This window comes from Bactrocera oleae, chromosome 2 (genome assembly GCF_042242935.1).
Source record: "Bactrocera oleae isolate idBacOlea1 chromosome 2, idBacOlea1, whole genome shotgun sequence".
NCBI classification, from domain to species: domain Eukaryota; kingdom Metazoa; phylum Arthropoda; class Insecta; order Diptera; family Tephritidae; genus Bactrocera; species Bactrocera oleae.
Window position 1 is genome coordinate 98,983,206 of NC_091536.1, and position 20,077 is coordinate 99,003,282.

The 20,077-nt window shown below is 32.2% G+C and overlaps 1 protein-coding gene and 1 long non-coding RNA gene across 3 annotated transcripts in view; one reads left to right on the top strand and one right to left on the bottom strand.

The window, feature by feature from the left end:
- Positions 1–890: 890 nt before the first annotated feature.
- Oamb (Octopamine receptor in mushroom bodies) overlaps positions 891–20,077 on the top strand; it is a 31,472-nt gene continuing 12,285 nt past the window's right edge. For both annotated transcript variants that reach the window (XM_036357467.2, XM_036357466.2), the window contains exons 1-4: positions 891–1,676; positions 11,281–11,579; positions 15,427–15,663; positions 17,072–17,498. In XM_036357467.2, the coding sequence (XP_036213360.1) occupies positions 11,328–11,579; positions 15,427–15,663; positions 17,072–17,498 (916 nt within the window). In that variant the 5' untranslated portion in view covers positions 891–1,676; positions 11,281–11,327. The remainder of the gene's footprint in view (positions 1,677–11,280; positions 11,580–15,426; positions 15,664–17,071; positions 17,499–20,077) is intronic.
- On the bottom strand, positions 15,674–17,888 carry LOC118679900 (uncharacterized). Its single transcript, XR_004975444.2, has 3 exons — positions 17,628–17,888; positions 16,069–16,121; positions 15,674–15,959 (listed from the first exon to the last, which is right to left on the bottom strand). It is a non-coding gene; the product is annotated as an uncharacterized lncRNA (long non-coding RNA).

Below are 20,077 nucleotides of genomic sequence, written 5' to 3' on the forward strand. Positions count from 1 at the left end.
TGATCGGCAGCCATAGCACTACATCACTCTCTGAGCGTGCTTTGAGTATACGTGTGTTTCACACAGCTTGCGACAGTTATTATACCGCAGAAACGATAAGAGTGCCAGTTGCTTTTTGACTACGCAGCGAGTAATAAATTACGTACGCGGAAAGTATACGCAAATCCAACGATTTCATATGCCCTTTAATATTAAATGGGTTTTTTTTAAATTTTCTTTTAATGTTAATATATCAGTTGTTTAGTTTTCATAATTAAATAAACAATTATTTATATACATACTATTTTCATACAAGAACGATTTAAAGAAAATTAGTGGTGGTACTAATTACACTTAAACTGAAAATGGTATAGGCCCTGTAAAACATAGCACTGGGACAGATGAGTCGCTCTCCACACGCATTCACTCTCAAAAAATAAAACGTTTGAATGGATAAGAATGCCGACCACTGGTTTAAATATATTGAACTCTTTCATGTTACTCACCATCTTAGAGTTCAAAAAAAGCACTAGCATGGGCACACTAGCCACTAAACCTTTTTTTGGCGTTTAAATTTTCAAAAAGCACTAAATCTAGTGCTTAAAGCACTAAGTTGCCAACTATGCTATGGTACGTCTGTTTGTGATTCAGTAGTTCTCTTCAGTTAGTTTGTGTTTGAATTGCAGGGTGAGTGTTAGTTTAGACTGTGTATATTTTCTCTTTAAATCAGTTGACATTAACCGGTGGTGACTATCCAGCTGAAAACGATAACTAAAAGTAAAGTCACATATGATTGTGTTTTATAAATATTTAACTACCACCCGATTGCAGTAACGATGCGCATGGCTGTCTAATGATTGTGGAAATGACTGTGTAGAAAGGATATTTTGTATTTCGTGTTGTGGCAAGTAACAATTCAATATTCGCGATATCTGTTTTATTTTTCCCTGACAACAGGATTTCAATTGCTTTAGTAGTACACCTTGTTACTCAAATATAAAAAGTCAATTTAATATATGAAAATACCCAGTGAAATTGTTTAAAAAATCTAAGTTACTAAATATTTTCAAGTTCAAAGTCAAGGTCGGCTTGATACAATTATTTTAAAAACACCACAATGTTTGTATACGTCATATTCTCAAATTGATTGCAGTGAAAAACTTCGGCAATGTATCAGTGCATTAAGTTGTGAAAGTTGAAATAAGATATAAAAAAATCCTTATATGTGTATGAACATTCGTACATACATATTCTTTGGCAAAACCCTTGAACGTTTTTTCTTTTGAAATACTGATTGTATTGTAAGTTTATCGTGCTTTTGTTTATTGTGACAATATAGACTTATAAATACATAATTATAACCCGATGGCAGCAACCATGCGCATGGCTGTCGAATAATAGTGGAAATGTCGGTGGAGAAAGGATATTGTTAATTCTACGACTATTTTATTTTTCGCTGATTGAAATAATTCTTTTGCTTTACACACTTTGTCACTCAACCCATTCCATTAAGATTAAATTTAATCAGTGAAAAGGTCCAGTGAAGTTATGAAAAAGATTTAAGTCACTGAATCCTTTGAAATTCATAGTCAAGGTCGACTTAAGTGAAAATGATTTTTGAAAATTTACCTTGTGGATTACATATGTCAAATATGAGTGTAGTAAAAACCTTTAAAAGTGTGTGAGGGCATCAAATCGTAAGTTTAAGTAAAATATACAAAATGTTTATGTCATAAAGCAAACAATTTTACAAATGATTTATCTTGAAAATGAGTTATTGTTTTGCCTCTTTGATATTTGTATGTAGTAAGAATATATACATATGTACCTGTATATGTTACATATGCCAGTATTTACTCATGTACATAAGTATGTATGTTTGCATATAGTAGCGAAATAAAGAATTTATGCAAGATTAGCAAAAAAATTGAGTGAACGTTCCTTCTGAAAAAAATATTTGTGCTGTAAATGTGAAGTGTTTCCTTTTTGAATAATTTCTGCTTTGCGAAAAAAAAGCGAGGAAATATAGTGTAGAACCATTAAACTAAGGGATTTATACATGAATTGTTCAGAAATTATCCGTACGAAACAAATTAAAGGACTTGCGCTAATAAAAGTTCACATAGAATGTGAATAACTACGCCTAGAGCAAGGGAGCATGTAAGTAACATACAACGCCTTATTATCCGTCATGTACGATTTCAAAAGTACGTCTTACGTAATGATATATTGCATCACTGCATCGTGGATACCGTCATGTTTAATCCACTCTTGATCGTATTTAGTGATTGTTAGCTTGTTTGTTGCAGTCATGAAAATAATCTGTACACTCAAATAATAGTTTTTTATTAAACTAATATTGTATATTTAAAGAAATCAAAAAGTATAATAGGGATCTCTTAAGAACAAATACATGTGTATGTGTGTATATGTATTAACTATTATATTACATTCATTTATTTCAAATTTTTTACATATTCTTGACAAGGACACCTAGTGTGGTTTTTTGGGAATTAAAAGAAAAAAAACACTTATAGAAGTATATCTATTGCTAAAAAAAATATGGTATATTTATTCATATTTTAAAAATACACATTAAAATTTTTGAAGAAAAAACTAAATATTTTACGAATTACACGCGATCTCCTGTTGAAAGAAACAGCCCTCCACTGCTGCAATGCTTCCGGCCTTATCCGCGGGCTGTACTGTTTCGGACTTTTGCGTAAATATCTTAGATGGTGACTAAACTGCTATATTATATACGTATGTAATGCATTGCATATGTAATGTTTTTATACTCTCGCAACCTGTTGCTACAGAGTATAATAGTTTTGTTCACCTAACGGTTGTTTGAATCACCTAAAACTAATCGAGTTAAATATAGGGTTATATATATATAAATGATCAGGATGAAGAGAGTTGAAATCCGGGTGACTGTCTGTCCGTCCGTCCGTCCGTCCATCCGTCCGTGCAAGCTCTAACTTAAGTAAAAATTGAGATATCATACATTTGATAGGCATGTTTCTTAATACCGTGAGACGGTTGATATTGCAGATGGGCGTAATCGGACCACTGCCACGCCCACAAACCGCCATTAATCAAAAATAAATACATTGCCATAACTAAGCTCCGCAATAATATACAAGACTGTTATTTGGTACACAGGATCACATTAGGGAGGGGCATCTGCAGATAATTTTTTTTTTTAAGTGGGCGTGGTCCAGCCCCTCATAGGTTTAATGTGCATATCTCCTAAACCGGTAATACTATAATACCAAAATTCACTGGAAGCAAATTTTTTTAGAACCTCTACCTACAGTGTGAAAATAGTTGAAATCGGGTGGCAACTCCGCCCACTCCCCATATAACGGTACTGTTAAAAACTACTAAAAGCGCGATAAATCAAGCACTAAACACGCCAGAGACATTAAACCTTGTCTCTGGGATAATATGAGATGACTTTATAGGAACCGCGTTCAAACTTAGACAGTGGGCGTGGCACTGCCCACTTTTAGGTGAAAACCCATATCTTGGGATCTGCTTAACCGATTTCAACCAAATTCGGTGCATGACGTCCATATTTCTATGTCATAGTGTGAAAATGGGCGAAATCGGATTACAACCACGCTTATTTCCCATATAATACCATTTTCAATTCCATCTGATTCTTTCACTTTCCACTATGCATATCAAGCAATAATGTTTATATCGGGGTAAAACTTTGCGTGAATAATACGTTTAAAGTATGCCACCTTGTGACCAAAAATTTTCTAAATCGAACCAAAACTGTTCAAGCGCCTAAGTACTAAATATGTGGACCCCAGTGCCTATAGTTGACCTTCTACCGAATATCAGTCAATCCACAAAGAAATTTCAAAGGAGTATACCAATTGACTTTGCGAGAGTATAAATGTTCGGTTACATCCGACCTTAGCCCTTTCTTACTTGTTTTTAATCAAAAATTATTTAAATCTAAATATTATATATAATATTTTCCGCATACTCTTTTGTTTTGAATTCAATTGTCCTTGTTGCTTTGCTAGGTACATTTTTGGACAAAAGAGCAGCGCACAAAGCGCAGTGAGCAAAAAAGTTGCGATATCGAGCCATGTAATACATAATAGCTTTGCATAAACATGAAAAGTAGTTATAATAAATGTATATTCAAAATATTTGTAATATTTTATATTTTTTAAAATCATCATATTTTTTAATGTATATTCTTGTACATACATACATGTATTTGAATAAAACTAGTAAAACTAGTGTGAAATTATTTTTTATTTTATGCATATTTCGATATTATATGCCTTTAAAAATACCATACCTAAATTATAAATAAAAATTTCAAATATTTTTTGAGTTTAGTCCAATAAATAAAATTCAACTTTTTTTTGAATGCCTCCATTTTTACCAGTTTTTGATTTTTTTACGACTGTAGGTTATTGTATGGACAATATCTTGTAGAGAGATTTTGTTTTAGGTTTCATCCACGTAGAAGGTCAGAATCTCTGCAGCAGTGTAGGACCTTAGTGCTTCCGGAGACCGCATGTAACTCGATTAATATATGTTTTTTTTTCAAAAAATTTAACGGCTATTTTAAAAATATGTATGGCCTTAAAATTTAAAAACAATTGATAAAATAGTTGTTTTTTACATTCCCAAAATCGTAGCAAAAAAAGTAGCACGTTTACGCTTATTATCGATGACCCGGTGCAGCATTTCGGCTAGAATTTCGGCTATAGTGCGCTGAATGTTGTTTTTATGATTCTCGAGCGTTGCTAAACCTTTGATTTAATATACCCCAGAGAAAATAATCTAGAGACGTTAAATCGCATGATCGCTGCCAACCATTTGACTGAGCCATTTCTCGAAATTAACGAGACGCCAAACTTTGCACTCAATGTGTCCATGTTTAGACTTGAAACATGAGGTGGCGCACCTTTTTGTTGGAGATAGAGATCGTCCGTGTCGATTTCATTGAATTGGGGAAAAAAGTCGGTCAACATGGTGTTATAACGTTCGCTGTTGATGGTAACCGCATTTCCTGTGTCATTTCGAAAGAAATAAGGCCCGTTGATGCGGCAATACTACAATCCGCACCAAACGGTCAATTATTGGGAATGCAATTGCGTTTACTGAGCCACATGAGAATTTCACCCACCCCAATAGGGACAATTTTGTTTGTTGAGGAAGCTATTAAGCCAGAAATAAGCCTCATCTGAGAAGACCGTGTTTTGAGCGTAGAGCTCTTACAGTAGCCACCGGAGAACGTAAATTTGCGCAATAATCTTGGATACTTACCAAGCGTTGTACCAAAGTGAAGCATGTCGTGATGAAATGGCAAACCTGACTGAACACACTGACAAAAATTGCCAAAAATCCGTAAACAAATATAGCCGCCATGAGCTGTCAAAATTACGAAAAGAAAATTAAAGTTAGAACACCCTTCGCAAATAAAAAAGATTCCATACAAAACTTGTTATCGATCGGTCAGTTTGTATGGTAGCTAAAATATTTTGGAAGATTATAGCTCTGTTGAACGCGAAATGTCCTGAAGATACCTTGTAAAATAAAAGTCTTTCATACAAGAACATAAACTGGCTCAGCTCGGCAAGCTGATCATTTATACATATATTTTATGGAATCTCCGACGATTCCTACTGGGTGTTACAATATTTGTAGCAAACTTAATAATATCCTGTTCAGGGTATAACAAAAGTTTACTACTGTATACTGAGTAAGCGGGGAATTTGCAAAAAAATTCTGATTCCACTCAGAGTTTGTCCTTCCACATTCATTTCATTTTAGACAATTGATTAAATAAATACTCGTTAATGTAAAATGTTAAATAAAAAGCACAAAAATATTGAATAATAGTTTATCAGAAGTATAAATAAATTAAATAAATAGAGTAAATATTATATGAATAAATCTTTGGGCATACGGGTATGCAAATTTCGACACACACATACGCGTATGTATTCGATAATTATGTATTGTGACATTTGGGTATGGAACGCCCAACGCCAGATACGTAGTATTAAGAGACAATGTTTACAGTGGTAAACTACAGTATTGGGTAAAAAGTTACATACAATTGTTGCTAAGTTATATAAAAACAATTAATCCATATTCCTGGAAGAATACCAGTTAGGCATTTTTGATATAAAAATAGACTGAAAAACATCTTATATCAATTTTTAATGAGGTATTATACCTGTCAAATGATTTTGATAGATAATCGAACTATAATTTTTTGGCCTATTTTCGGAACTGGTAAACTGGTCAGGGTTTCTGACCGAAATTTGACAATATGGATATACATTAGTTGATCCAACGGTTTCGGATTTACAGCGAAACTAAAAAAGAAAACATAAAAACCCTTCACAAATAAAATACTTTCCATATAAGAACTTGATTTTGATCAGTCAGATTGATTCCATGAAATTTTACCTAAGTTGAGTTTTACCACAGCATCACCCATTAGATGCGCCGCTAAATTACATACAACAAATTTCGATGTTAACAGTTTATCTACATACATACATTTGTATATGCGTATCGTACCAGAATCACAAAATCACTACGTTGAAATCGGTCCAGCTGTCAGAACTAGAAGAATAGGAAATATTATATAATATATTGTTAGGTATTGTAAGAAACTGTAAAAATTTAGGCACAAATTTTCATGTTCTAAGTGTGTATCAAGCATGCTTTAGGAATGTAAGTTAAAATTTGTTCTTAAACACTTTTTAACTGTTACAATGTTATTTAAATACAATGTTATTCATATGTATGCATAGTATCAATGAATCTACAGAAATAATTATTTTTGAGATTAAACTAATTTATCTACTAGTATATACAAATGCGTAAGTAAATGCAAATTTTAAGGTCAACAAGTTTCTTGTCACTTTCATATTAGCGTTACCATATGTAGCTGTAAAAAATGTATTCGGGTTGATAATAGTAGCAGGCAAAGAATAAATACGAGTAGGGAAGGGTTAAGTTTGAGTGTAACCGAAGATTACTAGGCCTAGGAGAAGGCCTGAACTGATTGCATTAACTTTTGGCATTACTCAAGTATACTCGAGAATATATTTATACGCATTTATGTATATGTAGTATGTAGGAGCTGGTGTAATTCGTGACCAGGTTTAGTATTGTATATACTTAATTTTGCTAAGATGTCTTACATACGGAAGTTTGAAATTCTTGTATTAGGTATGTACAAGCTATGGACCCATTTCAACAATTTTTAGACGTGAAATACCCTTAAGGGGGTATAGGTCTCGTCCAAAGATTTATTTCGATAGCTTTAGTGGTGCTTGATTTATATACTACTAGCAAATCACTCCATTTGCTATCCCCCTTGGCGGAAGCGGACTTATATAGACGATGATATGTGAACCTCAAACTAACCTAAACATAATAATATTTACCGCTTCGTAGGGAGCCAACTGCGCAAGTAAGTAAAGTGAAAATATCAGAGGAATTTTAAAATTGTGATATAAAGGAATTAGACGTGATTGTGAGCCGATTTTCACACTGTGACACAAAAATTTCAGGATAATCATATGTACAAATTTTTTAAATTGGTGGAGTAATTTCTGTGATAAAGATTTCGCCTAAAAGTGGACCATCCAATTTTATTCCGATTTCTAGAAGCCCTCAAGTACTACTTGTATGTTAGATGTAAAAACCAATGCTACTGACCCATTTGTTTAAGGAGGGCGCGGTAATCACCCGATCTTATCAAATTTCATACTGTCTGTGGAGATACTGGTGGGAACCGTTTGCTTGATATAGTTTAAGTGGTTTGTGAGATATGTACGTCCACTTTTTAGAAATTTTCAGTCCGCGAATCCTCCTTTCCTTTGCGATCACCTGTGTCAAATTATTGTATTGTTTTGTATCTTTATTTGTGGCTTAGTTACAGCACTTTATATGTTATAGATATAACTTTAACTTACAGCAGTGAAAACTGCAGATGGAAACCTCCTCGTCTATTACTTACAGAATGAATTATTACAAATTACAAAAAATACAAATTAGATAACGCATTCCTGTCAATTCTTCATATACTCGTATCATATACATATGTATTTATAATAAAAGTAGTCGTCACTGAGTCGCATACCAGTTTAACTAAAATATGTTTTTAAAACCTACAATAAACAAAAATCCAATAATAAGTAACTTGTATACGTGACCAAACACAGAAAATAGTTGCAACACAATGATTGCAACACTAAGTTCATGACAGCGAAAAAGCAAATTAGTATATGTAAAATATAGAGAAAAAAAATACAGTAATATTCATTTAAGTATACATACATACAATATTTTCTTTACTAGAGAAATTTCCAAATAGTAAAGTTTTTGAACTTCTTATTATAATTCTACAAACACACATTTTTTTAGATTTACATATAATGAAGTAATTTGAGGTAATTGACATGAACTTTAACTAATCGGGCAAAAAGTAATTTAGTTTTGTTACACAAATTAGGTGTTCTGTTGTTTCTGACGTTTAATTAGTAACCAGATGCGTTTGTTTGTTAGAACTATTTATGTGTGATACTTTACCAAATATGATGCAATATCTTTACAGCAATAACATCATTAATAATGTGTCAAGAGTTATATTTATTTAATTTCCTCTTGTGTTTTATTGATAAGACGGACTCTGACAAAATAGTAACATTTATGAAGACGGCACCATTTCCGAGAAAAGGTGGTCTGAGCAAATATGGGAAATGAAGTAACTTGTTCTCAAGTATTTAATGTTCTTAATTGGAAGTTATACAAGTATAAAAGCTACTAGTTTAGTGTAAAACTCAGATTAACAAGTAAGGAAGAGTCTGGTTTGGGTGCAAGTAAACATTTTATACTTTTGTCCGAGATATTTATAAATTGTTCAGAGAAAGGTCAACCTCGTCAATGTGGAGTTGGACTTTGGGCAGATGGTATTTACTAAAACTAAATTATGCTAGAGAATAGAGTTTCACGCTGCGATATTAAGATATCTCTAAAATTGACCAATATATGCTGCCAAAAGTCCACGACAGGGTAATTCATGGGCCGATTTCTACCATTTTCAGCACCAACTTAAATATTAATATGGCAAAAGTTAAATTAATGGGAAACTGTAGATTTAACAAGTAAGGTACCACCAAGTTCGAGTGTAACCGAATATTTTGACTCGCAATTTGCAAAGGTTAAAGGCGGGGAATACTTTCAGTTGTTGGCAAAACTTGATATTACAAAATATTGCCAAACAATTCAACATGCATTATTCGAAGAAATCGAATAGATTACAATAAGACTTATATATATTTTAAGTCGTAGACTCCTTTACTTTGATTACTACATTTTGCATGTTTGAACTATTTATATTAATATTAAACTTATTAATCTAAATATATAAATGCGATATAAACTTAATCAAAGCTAAATTTAATATATGGGATAAATAAGGAAAACATCAACCAAAGGATGGGAATTCCCAATTTCATTCCGGACAAATGAAAATTATTATATTTAGTATTTCATTTTCAGCATACAATTTATACTATAGTTACACATTCATTTAATTTTGCTAAGACATCTTACATATTGGCCAACTGCGAGTTTGAAATTCTTATATAATATAAGTCTTATAAGTTTTCTTTTCTTTCTATAAGAAGAAGCTATAATACCCTTCACAGATACAGAGGTTCCTTACAATAACTTGATTCCGATCTAATTTCGTGAAGATGCCTCGTCAAAAAGCCATGCAGGCACTTTACTCCGATCGTTCAGTTAATATGGCAGCTATATGTTGTAGTCCTCCGATCTGTACAATTTCTTCGGATATTGCACTATTGCCTTAAATAATAATCCATGCCACATTTCGTGAAGACCTCGTAAACTGAAAGAGTTTTCCATACAAGCACTTTATTCCGATCCTTCAGTTTGTATGGCAGCTATATACTATAGAGAACCGATCTAAACAATTTTTTTGGAAATTTAAATTATAAATTTAGTTTATATATCGTACAAACCGCTTAAGCTTTATCAATCAAACTTGCTAGTGATGGTTCCTTTCAGCATCTTGTGAATCGGTAAAGGTTATACTGAAAACTACTAAATAAGCGGTAACTCATTAATGAATTAAGAAAGGCTTTAGCGGAGCCCGCCGAACCAATGGCGTGGAACCGCTGATCTTTGGGTGAAACTCCATATTTTAGTACCTACTCGAAACTCTACCTACTCCCTAATAACACAATTATAAATTTTAACTGATTCTTTCACTTCCCAGTGCTTAATTAAATTTTGTGAAATCGGTCCACTTATTACCCCAAACCACAAATGTATACTATTGTACTTACAAGTATATTGATTTTCCTTATTATGAATTGTCTTCACAAAGTTGCATAGCAACATGTTCTTGAGTATACTTTAGTAATGACAAAGATTAATGCAATCAGTCCAGATCTTCTCCTAGCCTCAATATACGCGGCATAATGATTTCCATCTTATTTGACTTTCCATTTGATTTTGAAGCGTTTACGAGTATGTGGGTCGAAATTTGTGATATCTTAAAAAATTTGTCATTTAAATTTTCCTTAATAATAACATCTTTTAGCGCGAAAGACCATGGTCCAAACTCTCTAACATCTCTAGTATACTAATTTCCTCTTCTCTGTCTGAAATTAATTAAATGTCGTCGCTTCGGTTGAGTGTACATCACATACATATGTATATATATACAAGTATTAATTAGTTTGATTTTAATACAAATATTTTGGTCAAGTAAAAAGTAGTGTTGCACTAAGTGAGTCTACGACTTATATTATATGTTAATTAAATACCAAACATGATTGTAATCCTTTCACCCTTTCGTCGATTAATGAATGTTGAATTATTTCGCAACATTTTTAATAAAAAGACTTGCAACACCTGACAGTATTCCCCATTTCGCATAGGTCATTGCCAAAAGCAACGCTACAGTTTCCGAAAAAAATGTTCAGATCGGACTACTATAGCATATAGCCGCCATAAAAAGTTTGTATGTTTTGTATTACAAGCTGACTGATAAAAATCAAGTTCTTGTATGGAAACTTTCTTATATGTAAAGAGAATTCTAGCTTCGGTGCAACCAAAGTTAAAGTTTTTTCTTGTTATTATTACAAATGGCGAGAGAATGCTATAAATTGTTCGTCTACCACAACTTAAAATTTCCTTATTTTATCACCATTAGTACCTTTATCGTCTAAAAGTAATTTTTCCACTTTAATTGCTTTTTATTTACAGGAATTTAGCTATCGGACGTGAATTTAACAATTGAATTATATAGCACAATGAATGGGACGGAGTGTGAAAATATGGCAGCCTCATTGAGATGGTCAGATCCAGCGAATATAATTTCGTTAGCTATACTTCTATTTATCATACTCTTAGTAATTTCCGGAAATTCTTTAGTTATAGCAGCTGTATTCTGTTCAAACAAATTACGGAGCGTTACGAATTACTTAATCGTTAATTTAGCCGTTGCAGATTTGTTGGTAGGGTTAACTGTTCTTCCGTTCTCGGCAATATGGGAGGTCTTTAAGGTGAGTACCAAATGCAAGATATGACATTTTTTCACCCAAACAACTAATCCAATCAAAAAATTGCAAATTGCTAAGAAGTATACGAGTTTTGTTCACCTAGAGTGTGGTTTTACCACTAAAACTAGTGGTTTTACTCTTCCTCTAGTGGGTAGAAAATTTTTTTAGTGCTTAGTGGTTTTTTAGTGATAAATAATACCCGCCAACGGTCAATACAAAAAATTAAATATATAATGGTAAATATAATATACATATAGTGCTTTCTCTCGCTCTAAGGTATTCTAGCTTTTTTCAAGTTTTCTCTACTATACAGTATATATAGTCTATACTCAGTTGTTTACTATATATAACAGATTACTGATTCGCTTTCATCATGTTTTGCTGGTTCTTTCTTCATGAGAAAATAAATCATCGTTTTCAAAATAAGTATTTATTTAAAATAGTTTTAACATTATTGCTTTCCTTTCCTTCTTATTTTATATATTTGAATTAGTTAGCTTAGCTTGGAGAGAGCGCTAGTGGTTTTTTAGTGGTTTCAGAGTCGACACTAATTGTCTCTCGAAAAATTTTCTGGCAACACTGTTCACCTAACGATTATTTGCCACGCCTACAAAACACTATTAATCTAAACCTTATAAACAGGGAATACAGGGGATTGCAGTACCAAGTGGCATCTGTGGTATAAAAATAAAAAAATGTGCTTGGCTCGCCCTCTAATAGATTTAATGTAGGCAAATCAAACCCATATCTCTCGACCTACTCGACCAACCAAATTCGGCAGGTAATATTATACTTCCTACATGACAGTGCGAAAATGGACTAATTCGGACAAAAACTACGCCTACTTTCCAAAAAACACAGTTTTAAGTTTCATCTGATTCTTTCACTTTCCATAATACAAATCAAGAAACAATCAATGTATACGGATAAAACTTTGCACAATTAGTGCCTTTGAGGTGCCCCCCCTTATAACTAAAAATTCTGGCTACAACTGTTCAAGCCCACAGCTACCGGTTATGTGAACCTCAGTTCCTAATGCGAACTTTTAATCGAAAGTGTTGGTCAATCTGTGAAATGCATGTATGAATGTCAAAAACGGATTGAACCAGATCAATACTTCCTTTACGCCCCATATACCCATATACCCATATATGTACGTAATACGTAACGCTAATTGTAAGAGTATGAATTGTTCGGTTACACCCGAACTTACTTGCCATTCTAGTAGCCATTCTCCGTGGAGTGAAGTTGTTAATATCATTTTGCGAGAAAGTGTCAATAAAAAATGTTTAGAAATACTTAACTAAAAAGTCTTATTGTAAAATGAAGTGAACAATATAAATAAAAGATTTATCGCACTTTTAGTAATTTTCAACAATACCGTTATACGAGGTGGGCTTATTATTATTTTTTCCATTTTCAGTCACTCGGAATTCAACTCGTCTCGTCAATCTGATCATTTATATATATATAATTCCATATCTATATCGATTATTTTTAACAACCTAACAACCGTTAGGTGAACAAAACTATTATATGTATGTACTCTGTAGCAACATGTTGCAAGGGTATAAAAATTGTTGTTTGGCGGGGATAAATTTGCAGATGAGGAATATGAAAAAGAAAAACACAGTTTTGAAGAAACATTGAATAATATTATTGATAAAGGCAAAAATATCGAAATTAGTATGATTGACGAACTAATAGGAAAAGAAAATGAGAAAAAATTTAAAAGGGACTTCCATGATATGAATCCATTCTTAAGTGAATTCTAATATGGTAATATTACAAGAAATTATTGGTGAGCGCGTTATGACGTTATAAATGTTCAATTTATTTGTAATTTTGTATATATGTACGCCAGCGCATTATATTAAAATATATTTATAAATTCGGATTAGTGTTATATATCATTGTGTGACATATTAATTACTATACATACTGGAATGTTGACATTAATATATTATTGTCGTGCCGTCATTAACCCTTAGCCCGCATTTGCTTGTAGGGCAATAGTGGAGATGTGTTCATTTAGAATAAATACTAAAAATTAATGTAGATTTTTTGTTAGTTAAGCCGTGTTGAAAATGTTTTGCCTCATTCACAATGTAGGCTCTAACCATTTTTACCTTATCGTCATGAAACTTGTTAATATGCTTCTTGATCGAATTGGGAGGTCGGTATTGTAGATGAGTAATCGAACCATTGCCACGTCCACAGAATGCTATTAAGCGGAAACCTATAAAGTACTATAAATAAGCTCCAAATTAAGCTATAGAAGTGGAATTCGGTACAGGGTAGCCAAGAAATGGACATGGTTCAGCCCCCTAACAGGTTTAAAGTACATATCTCAAATACTATGCTAGTTAATTCAGACTAGACAAATCTTTTCGATACCTCCTACAAAAGTGTGAAAACGAATTTTGCGTTTGTTATGTTTTTGGGAATTTTTAATTGATAAAATATTTAACGTGGTAGTTTCATAGTCTGTTTATGACACTCAGAACATGATTTATTTGATTACAATTCTACAATATTTCTATTAAAACTTTTGTTGAAAATGTCGTAAACATCCATGATATTATTTCATTCCCGTTTCACCATGGTCCTTCCACACAAACTATTAAATCTCTTTTTAAAAGAAGCGGAATTAGATGGGCAATGCTGCATTACAAAAACCAGCACCAATATGAAATTACTTCATTGCATAATCCGAAAAGCGGTTACTTTACCGAAATGGGCTATAAAATTAAACAGAAATGCGCTTTGTTTACAGTGTTTTCGCATTTACTTATTTATTTAAATACATGGTTCTTCGTAGCTGAGCATTAAAAAAAACATAACATATGTTTGTATTTAATAGAGACTATTCATTTTGTACAAAATTAAGAAATAATTAAATTTTTTGAGCTTGCTTTGGAACAGTTTTGATTAAGTTTTATTCAACTTTTGGTTCTTTCAATGCACTTTGCATTTAACATTTTCTTAAGTTTGTCTACTTTATCCATTATACCATCAATCAAATTTAAATTGCCTACTCTTACACTCGACTTACAAATCTAAATCATGACAGAGCCTCCATCGTGCTATACGGTTGCCTTTCTATGTTTGAATCAAATTCAGTATTCGGATTACGTCACACAACCATTTTGGCATTTCATCTAATTTGAAATTAAATCTTGCTTTCATCATAAACATTAACCACAAAATCAGCTGATTATAAAGATAAAATGTTTTTGGCAAGTACACTTTGGAGTATGTTTTTAAGGTTTATGAATGGCTTCTTTCTAATTATTCGTCTAAGGTTCTGATTTTTATTTAGGATATTCCGTATAGGTTTTAAAGCTATTATTCGAAGATATTCCATTGCCGTTACTCACAAAATAGCGTTAATCGAAAATCTTTAAAGTGCTACAAGTATGCCACAAACTGAGATTCAAAACTTAGAGATTTAGTACAGAGCAAATGAACAATGTGACATTTTTTTCTTCCTATAGAGAGAGTATAAAATATTGCGATCTTATGTAGCTCCTTGCTCTTTTTTTGGTGTTTTTATTTACATTTTTGAACCTTACGTTACTTGGAAAGTGTTGAAGTTAAAACTGTATACCATATTTCATCGAGAAGGTATATGTAAGTATAGTCAATCAATTACAGTAGGGTATTATTCTATATTGTGATTAAATCCTATTTGGAAATTGCCCTACTTCTCTCATTCTTACTTACTTCAATAATTTAGTGTTGTTGTACTACCGATAAGAGTAATATTATACAATTATTCCTTTTTGTGAAAAAAATACTTAAATGTAGTAGTCTTTGGTCTTATTGTTATTTTCTATATTTATTATAGGTATGGATATTTGGTGATGTCTGGTGTCGTATGTGGCTTGCTGTAGATGTATGGATGTGCACTGCATCCATTTTGAACTTATGCGCAATATCTTTGGATAGATATGTAGCCGTTACCCGTCCAGTTGCCTACCCAAGTATAATGTCAACAAAACGGGCTAAATCATTGATTGCCGGAGTGTGGGTGCTTTCATTTGTTATATGTTTTCCCCCGCTTGTTGGCTGGAAGGAACAAAAGGTATATAAAGAAGTTACAATAATTGCATGAGATGATTTATATTTGGCGATTTTTAAAAAAATTATTTTTGGATTTTTATTAATAATAATATTTATTAATATTTTATTAATAATATTAACCTAAGAGACAATTGTTTATTCAATATGTTACAAAAAATTGGCACCATCCTTACTGTAAATGGCAACTGGAAAATTTATTTTTGATTGATCGGATGAATTATTGAAAATTCCATTCTTGTCCCATTTTATATTATTCCAGGGCATATTAAGTTTGCCCAAATGGCATTATTTAAGAACCTAAAGTAAAATTAAAGTTATCGTTCATTGATATACAAACACGACTCGTATGTATGTGCAGCATGCTTATATAATTATTCTCACTAAATGAAAATAAATTGGTGCTCACATTCTTGTCACTCTATTGCTTCCATAAAAGCCTTAAGATATCGCAATAATTATCTGGAATAGCCGATTAAATAAGTTGACCAGGTTAGCAAAAGTTAACATTATTTGTTTGTTTTGTGAAGTTATCTACTTCTGTGCTTATTATAGTTCGAAAATACTGATGAGACCTACTTCATATATTCTCCTAGCAGATGTAACTTGGTAAAATCCGCTTTCGCTTCGGTTGTTAAATTTTTCAAGAATGCAGTCTACAAGATTGGTAATCTACAATTATTGTGTATGTTATTTGTGTATTCTGCAATTAATCGTTATTATCGAACAAATTAGAGCGAAATGTTTCGATTGCATATACTAGGAGCGAAATTGCACTAATGAAAGAACTAACTAGACGCTACAGCTTCCGTTTTGAAAATAAAAGTTATTAATTAAAAAAGTATAACACAAGTGTTTGACTGTTATGCTGAGTCTTGCCATGAATTCTGTTACAAAGTTTACAACGCACAAAGTGAGAACAAATCCGCTGTAAAAGTGCCGTTATTCTTTATTATGATTGTATGTAGTGTTTACTGATATACTTATAATAATCACTTTAATGTTTGCTTTTGCTTATTAACAATGGAGTGGGCAGCTAAAGAAACTCGTATTGCGGAGTTATGTAAAGCAAATAAGTGTGGAAAAAGCGCGAATAAAATTTATGAGCTTCTCAGAAAACTTAATATTTTGAGAATGTTTGTTTACCGCATTACTGATCGTTTTTCCCAAATTTCTATAGTTGAGGAATGGTCGTCCTCTCTGGGTTCGAACCACTTGAGTCATAAAAATTGTTCGCGACCAGGGTGGCTCACGAATCATGCTAGAAAAACAAACCGCAAAGCTCTTTCTAAACCATACTAAATTGTCATATTGGATATGCGAATATTTTCTTATATACATATGTCTAAATATATATACATACATATATATATAACACTTTTATATATATATATATATCTTCTTTCTATCAGTCGATAATACAGTCAGTGTACACACGAGAAAATTACACCCGTTTCTATACCACAACTGTTGTATCTGTTCAGCGTAGTGTGCAACTAAAGCAAATGCAGCAGTCACGATTTCCATACAATCGGACACATATGTCAATAGATGCAACGCCTGACATATTAATGTCAGTTACAGAGGGTTTTAATTACCAAGATCCAGCTCAAATATCTTTAGAGAGTGGAGAATATGTTGAGAGTTCAAAATTCTTCTATGAAGAGTCATTTTGTTCCTCAAAGTGTGAATTGACAAATGATCGAGGTTATGTATTATACTCAGCATTAGGATCTTTCTACATTCCGATGCTTGTGATGCTCTTTTTTTATTGGCGCATATATAAAGCAGCAGTGAGAACTACACGAGCAATAAAACAGGGCTTCAAGACCACCAAAGGTAAGTATTTTTAAAATAAATCAATTCATCTACAACATTTGTAGCTTTCCTTTGTAAATACTAAAAGATTAAACTGTTGTGGAATGCACAAACATACATACATACATATATATCAACATTTAAATTCACCCTGTTCTTGGTAATATTCAATTTAAAGATAGCTGTCTTTGATTCGCCAAGCGTAGTAGCCAATCGAACAAACTATACCAGATGTTCAAATTTAATTATTTCTGCATCACAATATGTTTTAATAATACATTAGTTATGTTTTCTATAAAATATTTTAATTAATTTTACGTCTTAAGTTTTTAAAATTAGAGACAGAAAAGAAAATTTTATTTTCATTTGTCGTGTGAGCCATTCACAATAGTAAAATTAAAGTCAACGAAGGGATTCATTCACAGAGTTTTCGATAAATTACACAGCTGGAGAGAAACTCAAATTTTTTATTTGTGGAGCAGCTTATAGTATATAATTCCTTGCCCATCCCATTTAGCAAAACCATCCTGACCGTCACTTTTTTTAGTACGAAATTTAATCTCTCCAACGCAATACAGCGTAATCCGATCGTATACAACACGAGACTGCAACCTTATAAAATGATAGTCCGTAAATAAATTTAAGATTCTTTAAAGTTGTCAATATTAATCTATTTAGGGTAAACGCACAAAAACTTAGTAAATTCCATTAGATTCTTTCCCATTGCAATGGATAAATCAAACACTATTCAAGTCCTCCAGATACTGAATATAAGGTCCTCAGTGCATGTAGCTGACTTTATATCGAAAATAGCCTGCGAGTCATCTCAAAGAAATTAAGAGGGCATTTTTTTTCAGATAATAATATGGCTTGGTGCTAAAATAAATAAAATCGATTTGGTTGGCTACTGCCAGTAGCACTCATACATATACATATGTACGTAATATAACGATTTTCGAGCTTTCGCTCAATATGCAAGATATCTTAACGACACTAAGTGAATGCATGTTTTTAGCTATATTGTAGTTGAGTGCTAAAAATGGGTGAAAGCTGTAAAAGATTTTTCAGTCATCATATAATTGCATGAAAATTCCTTCTCAAGCATGCTTTAGTTTATTGCCAAAAGTAAATGAAGTCAGTTCATACATTCATCTATGGTAGACTCAATACACTCAATATAGTGATTATCAATTTTCCAGTTGACTACCCTGTATATACTATGTAGATTACGTTTTCTTGACCCCAATGTGATTAAGATTTCATAGTGAGTTTAAATTTCGTTTCGGAAAGAAATTTACATAATTTTTATTTCAAATCTATAGTTAATATACTCGTATATGTAATTTGACATAGCGTTGTTAGATGATATATAATTAATTCTATTTATTGGGACCAAAGCGTGTCACACAACAACTATCGTATATTTTTCCACTTTTTATTTAGTTTTGCAGAATCGACAAAACAAAACTCACTTAACAACGGCATCACAGCAGTACAACAAATTTTTTAACAACGGAGTGGCAAGCCCGGCTTTTCTTTAGACTTTGATGTAGACGTATTCTACTATAAACACAAGAAGTTTTGGTTGTAACACCTAACATAAAACTAATCGAGATAGAGTTAGACTTATAAATCAAAACTTTTAGGATGAGGAGACGAATGGAATTTCGTATGTGTTTTCATAGCTGAGAGCTTGGCATATACATATCTCTTGGCACTCTGAGAAGCTTGGTAATGCAGATGGGCATTGCCAACAATAAAATACCGTTGCTCAAAAACTTTAAAACTGCAGTAACTATATCACAAATCATGATAAAAAAAGATATTTGGTATAGAGGGTTACCATAGAGACTGAAAAGTGGGCGTGGCTCATACTTAAGGAAAGCATTTCCTTATATGCCATAATTTCTTAATCAAATGTGAAAATCGTTGCAATGCGTAATAGGCACGCGCCCAAAAAAGGCGACTAGAGTCTAACGGCATTAAACAGCCTATTTAAAGGCATAATGTGGTTTTTTTTACAAAGAAGTTAATATAAGCAATATAATGATGCCTTCGATGTTGACGAATTTCGAAAGTATATTATATAATATTCGGTTACAATCAACTTAGCTCATCGTTACTTTTTATATCACCTACAAGTATTATTGCACTCTAACTTCAGTTTTATTTAAATATATACACACATAGTAGATTTTGGGTGACACCACAATAGTTCTCTTAAATTACTCTTTTAATTAAAATATACCGCTTACACTTCTGATACATTTCAATTTATTTATAAGTACATTATTATGCGAAATGATATCTTTAAAACTTCCACATAGTATTGTTACATACTTATACTTGTATTTATACTCACCAACATATTTATGAACAGAATTTTATAACAGTTTTTAGACTCTACAGATATAATTTAGAGAAATTGTAATTAACGTTGTAACTTCCTTATTAAACCTAATTAATTTTTCAAACTGGTACTATTCTTTTATAAATTCATACCTCCACAGTTTATTTTTATACGCTTGCAACATGTTGCTACAGAGTATAATAGTTTTGTTCACCTAATGGTTCTTTGTATCACCTAAAACTAAACGAAA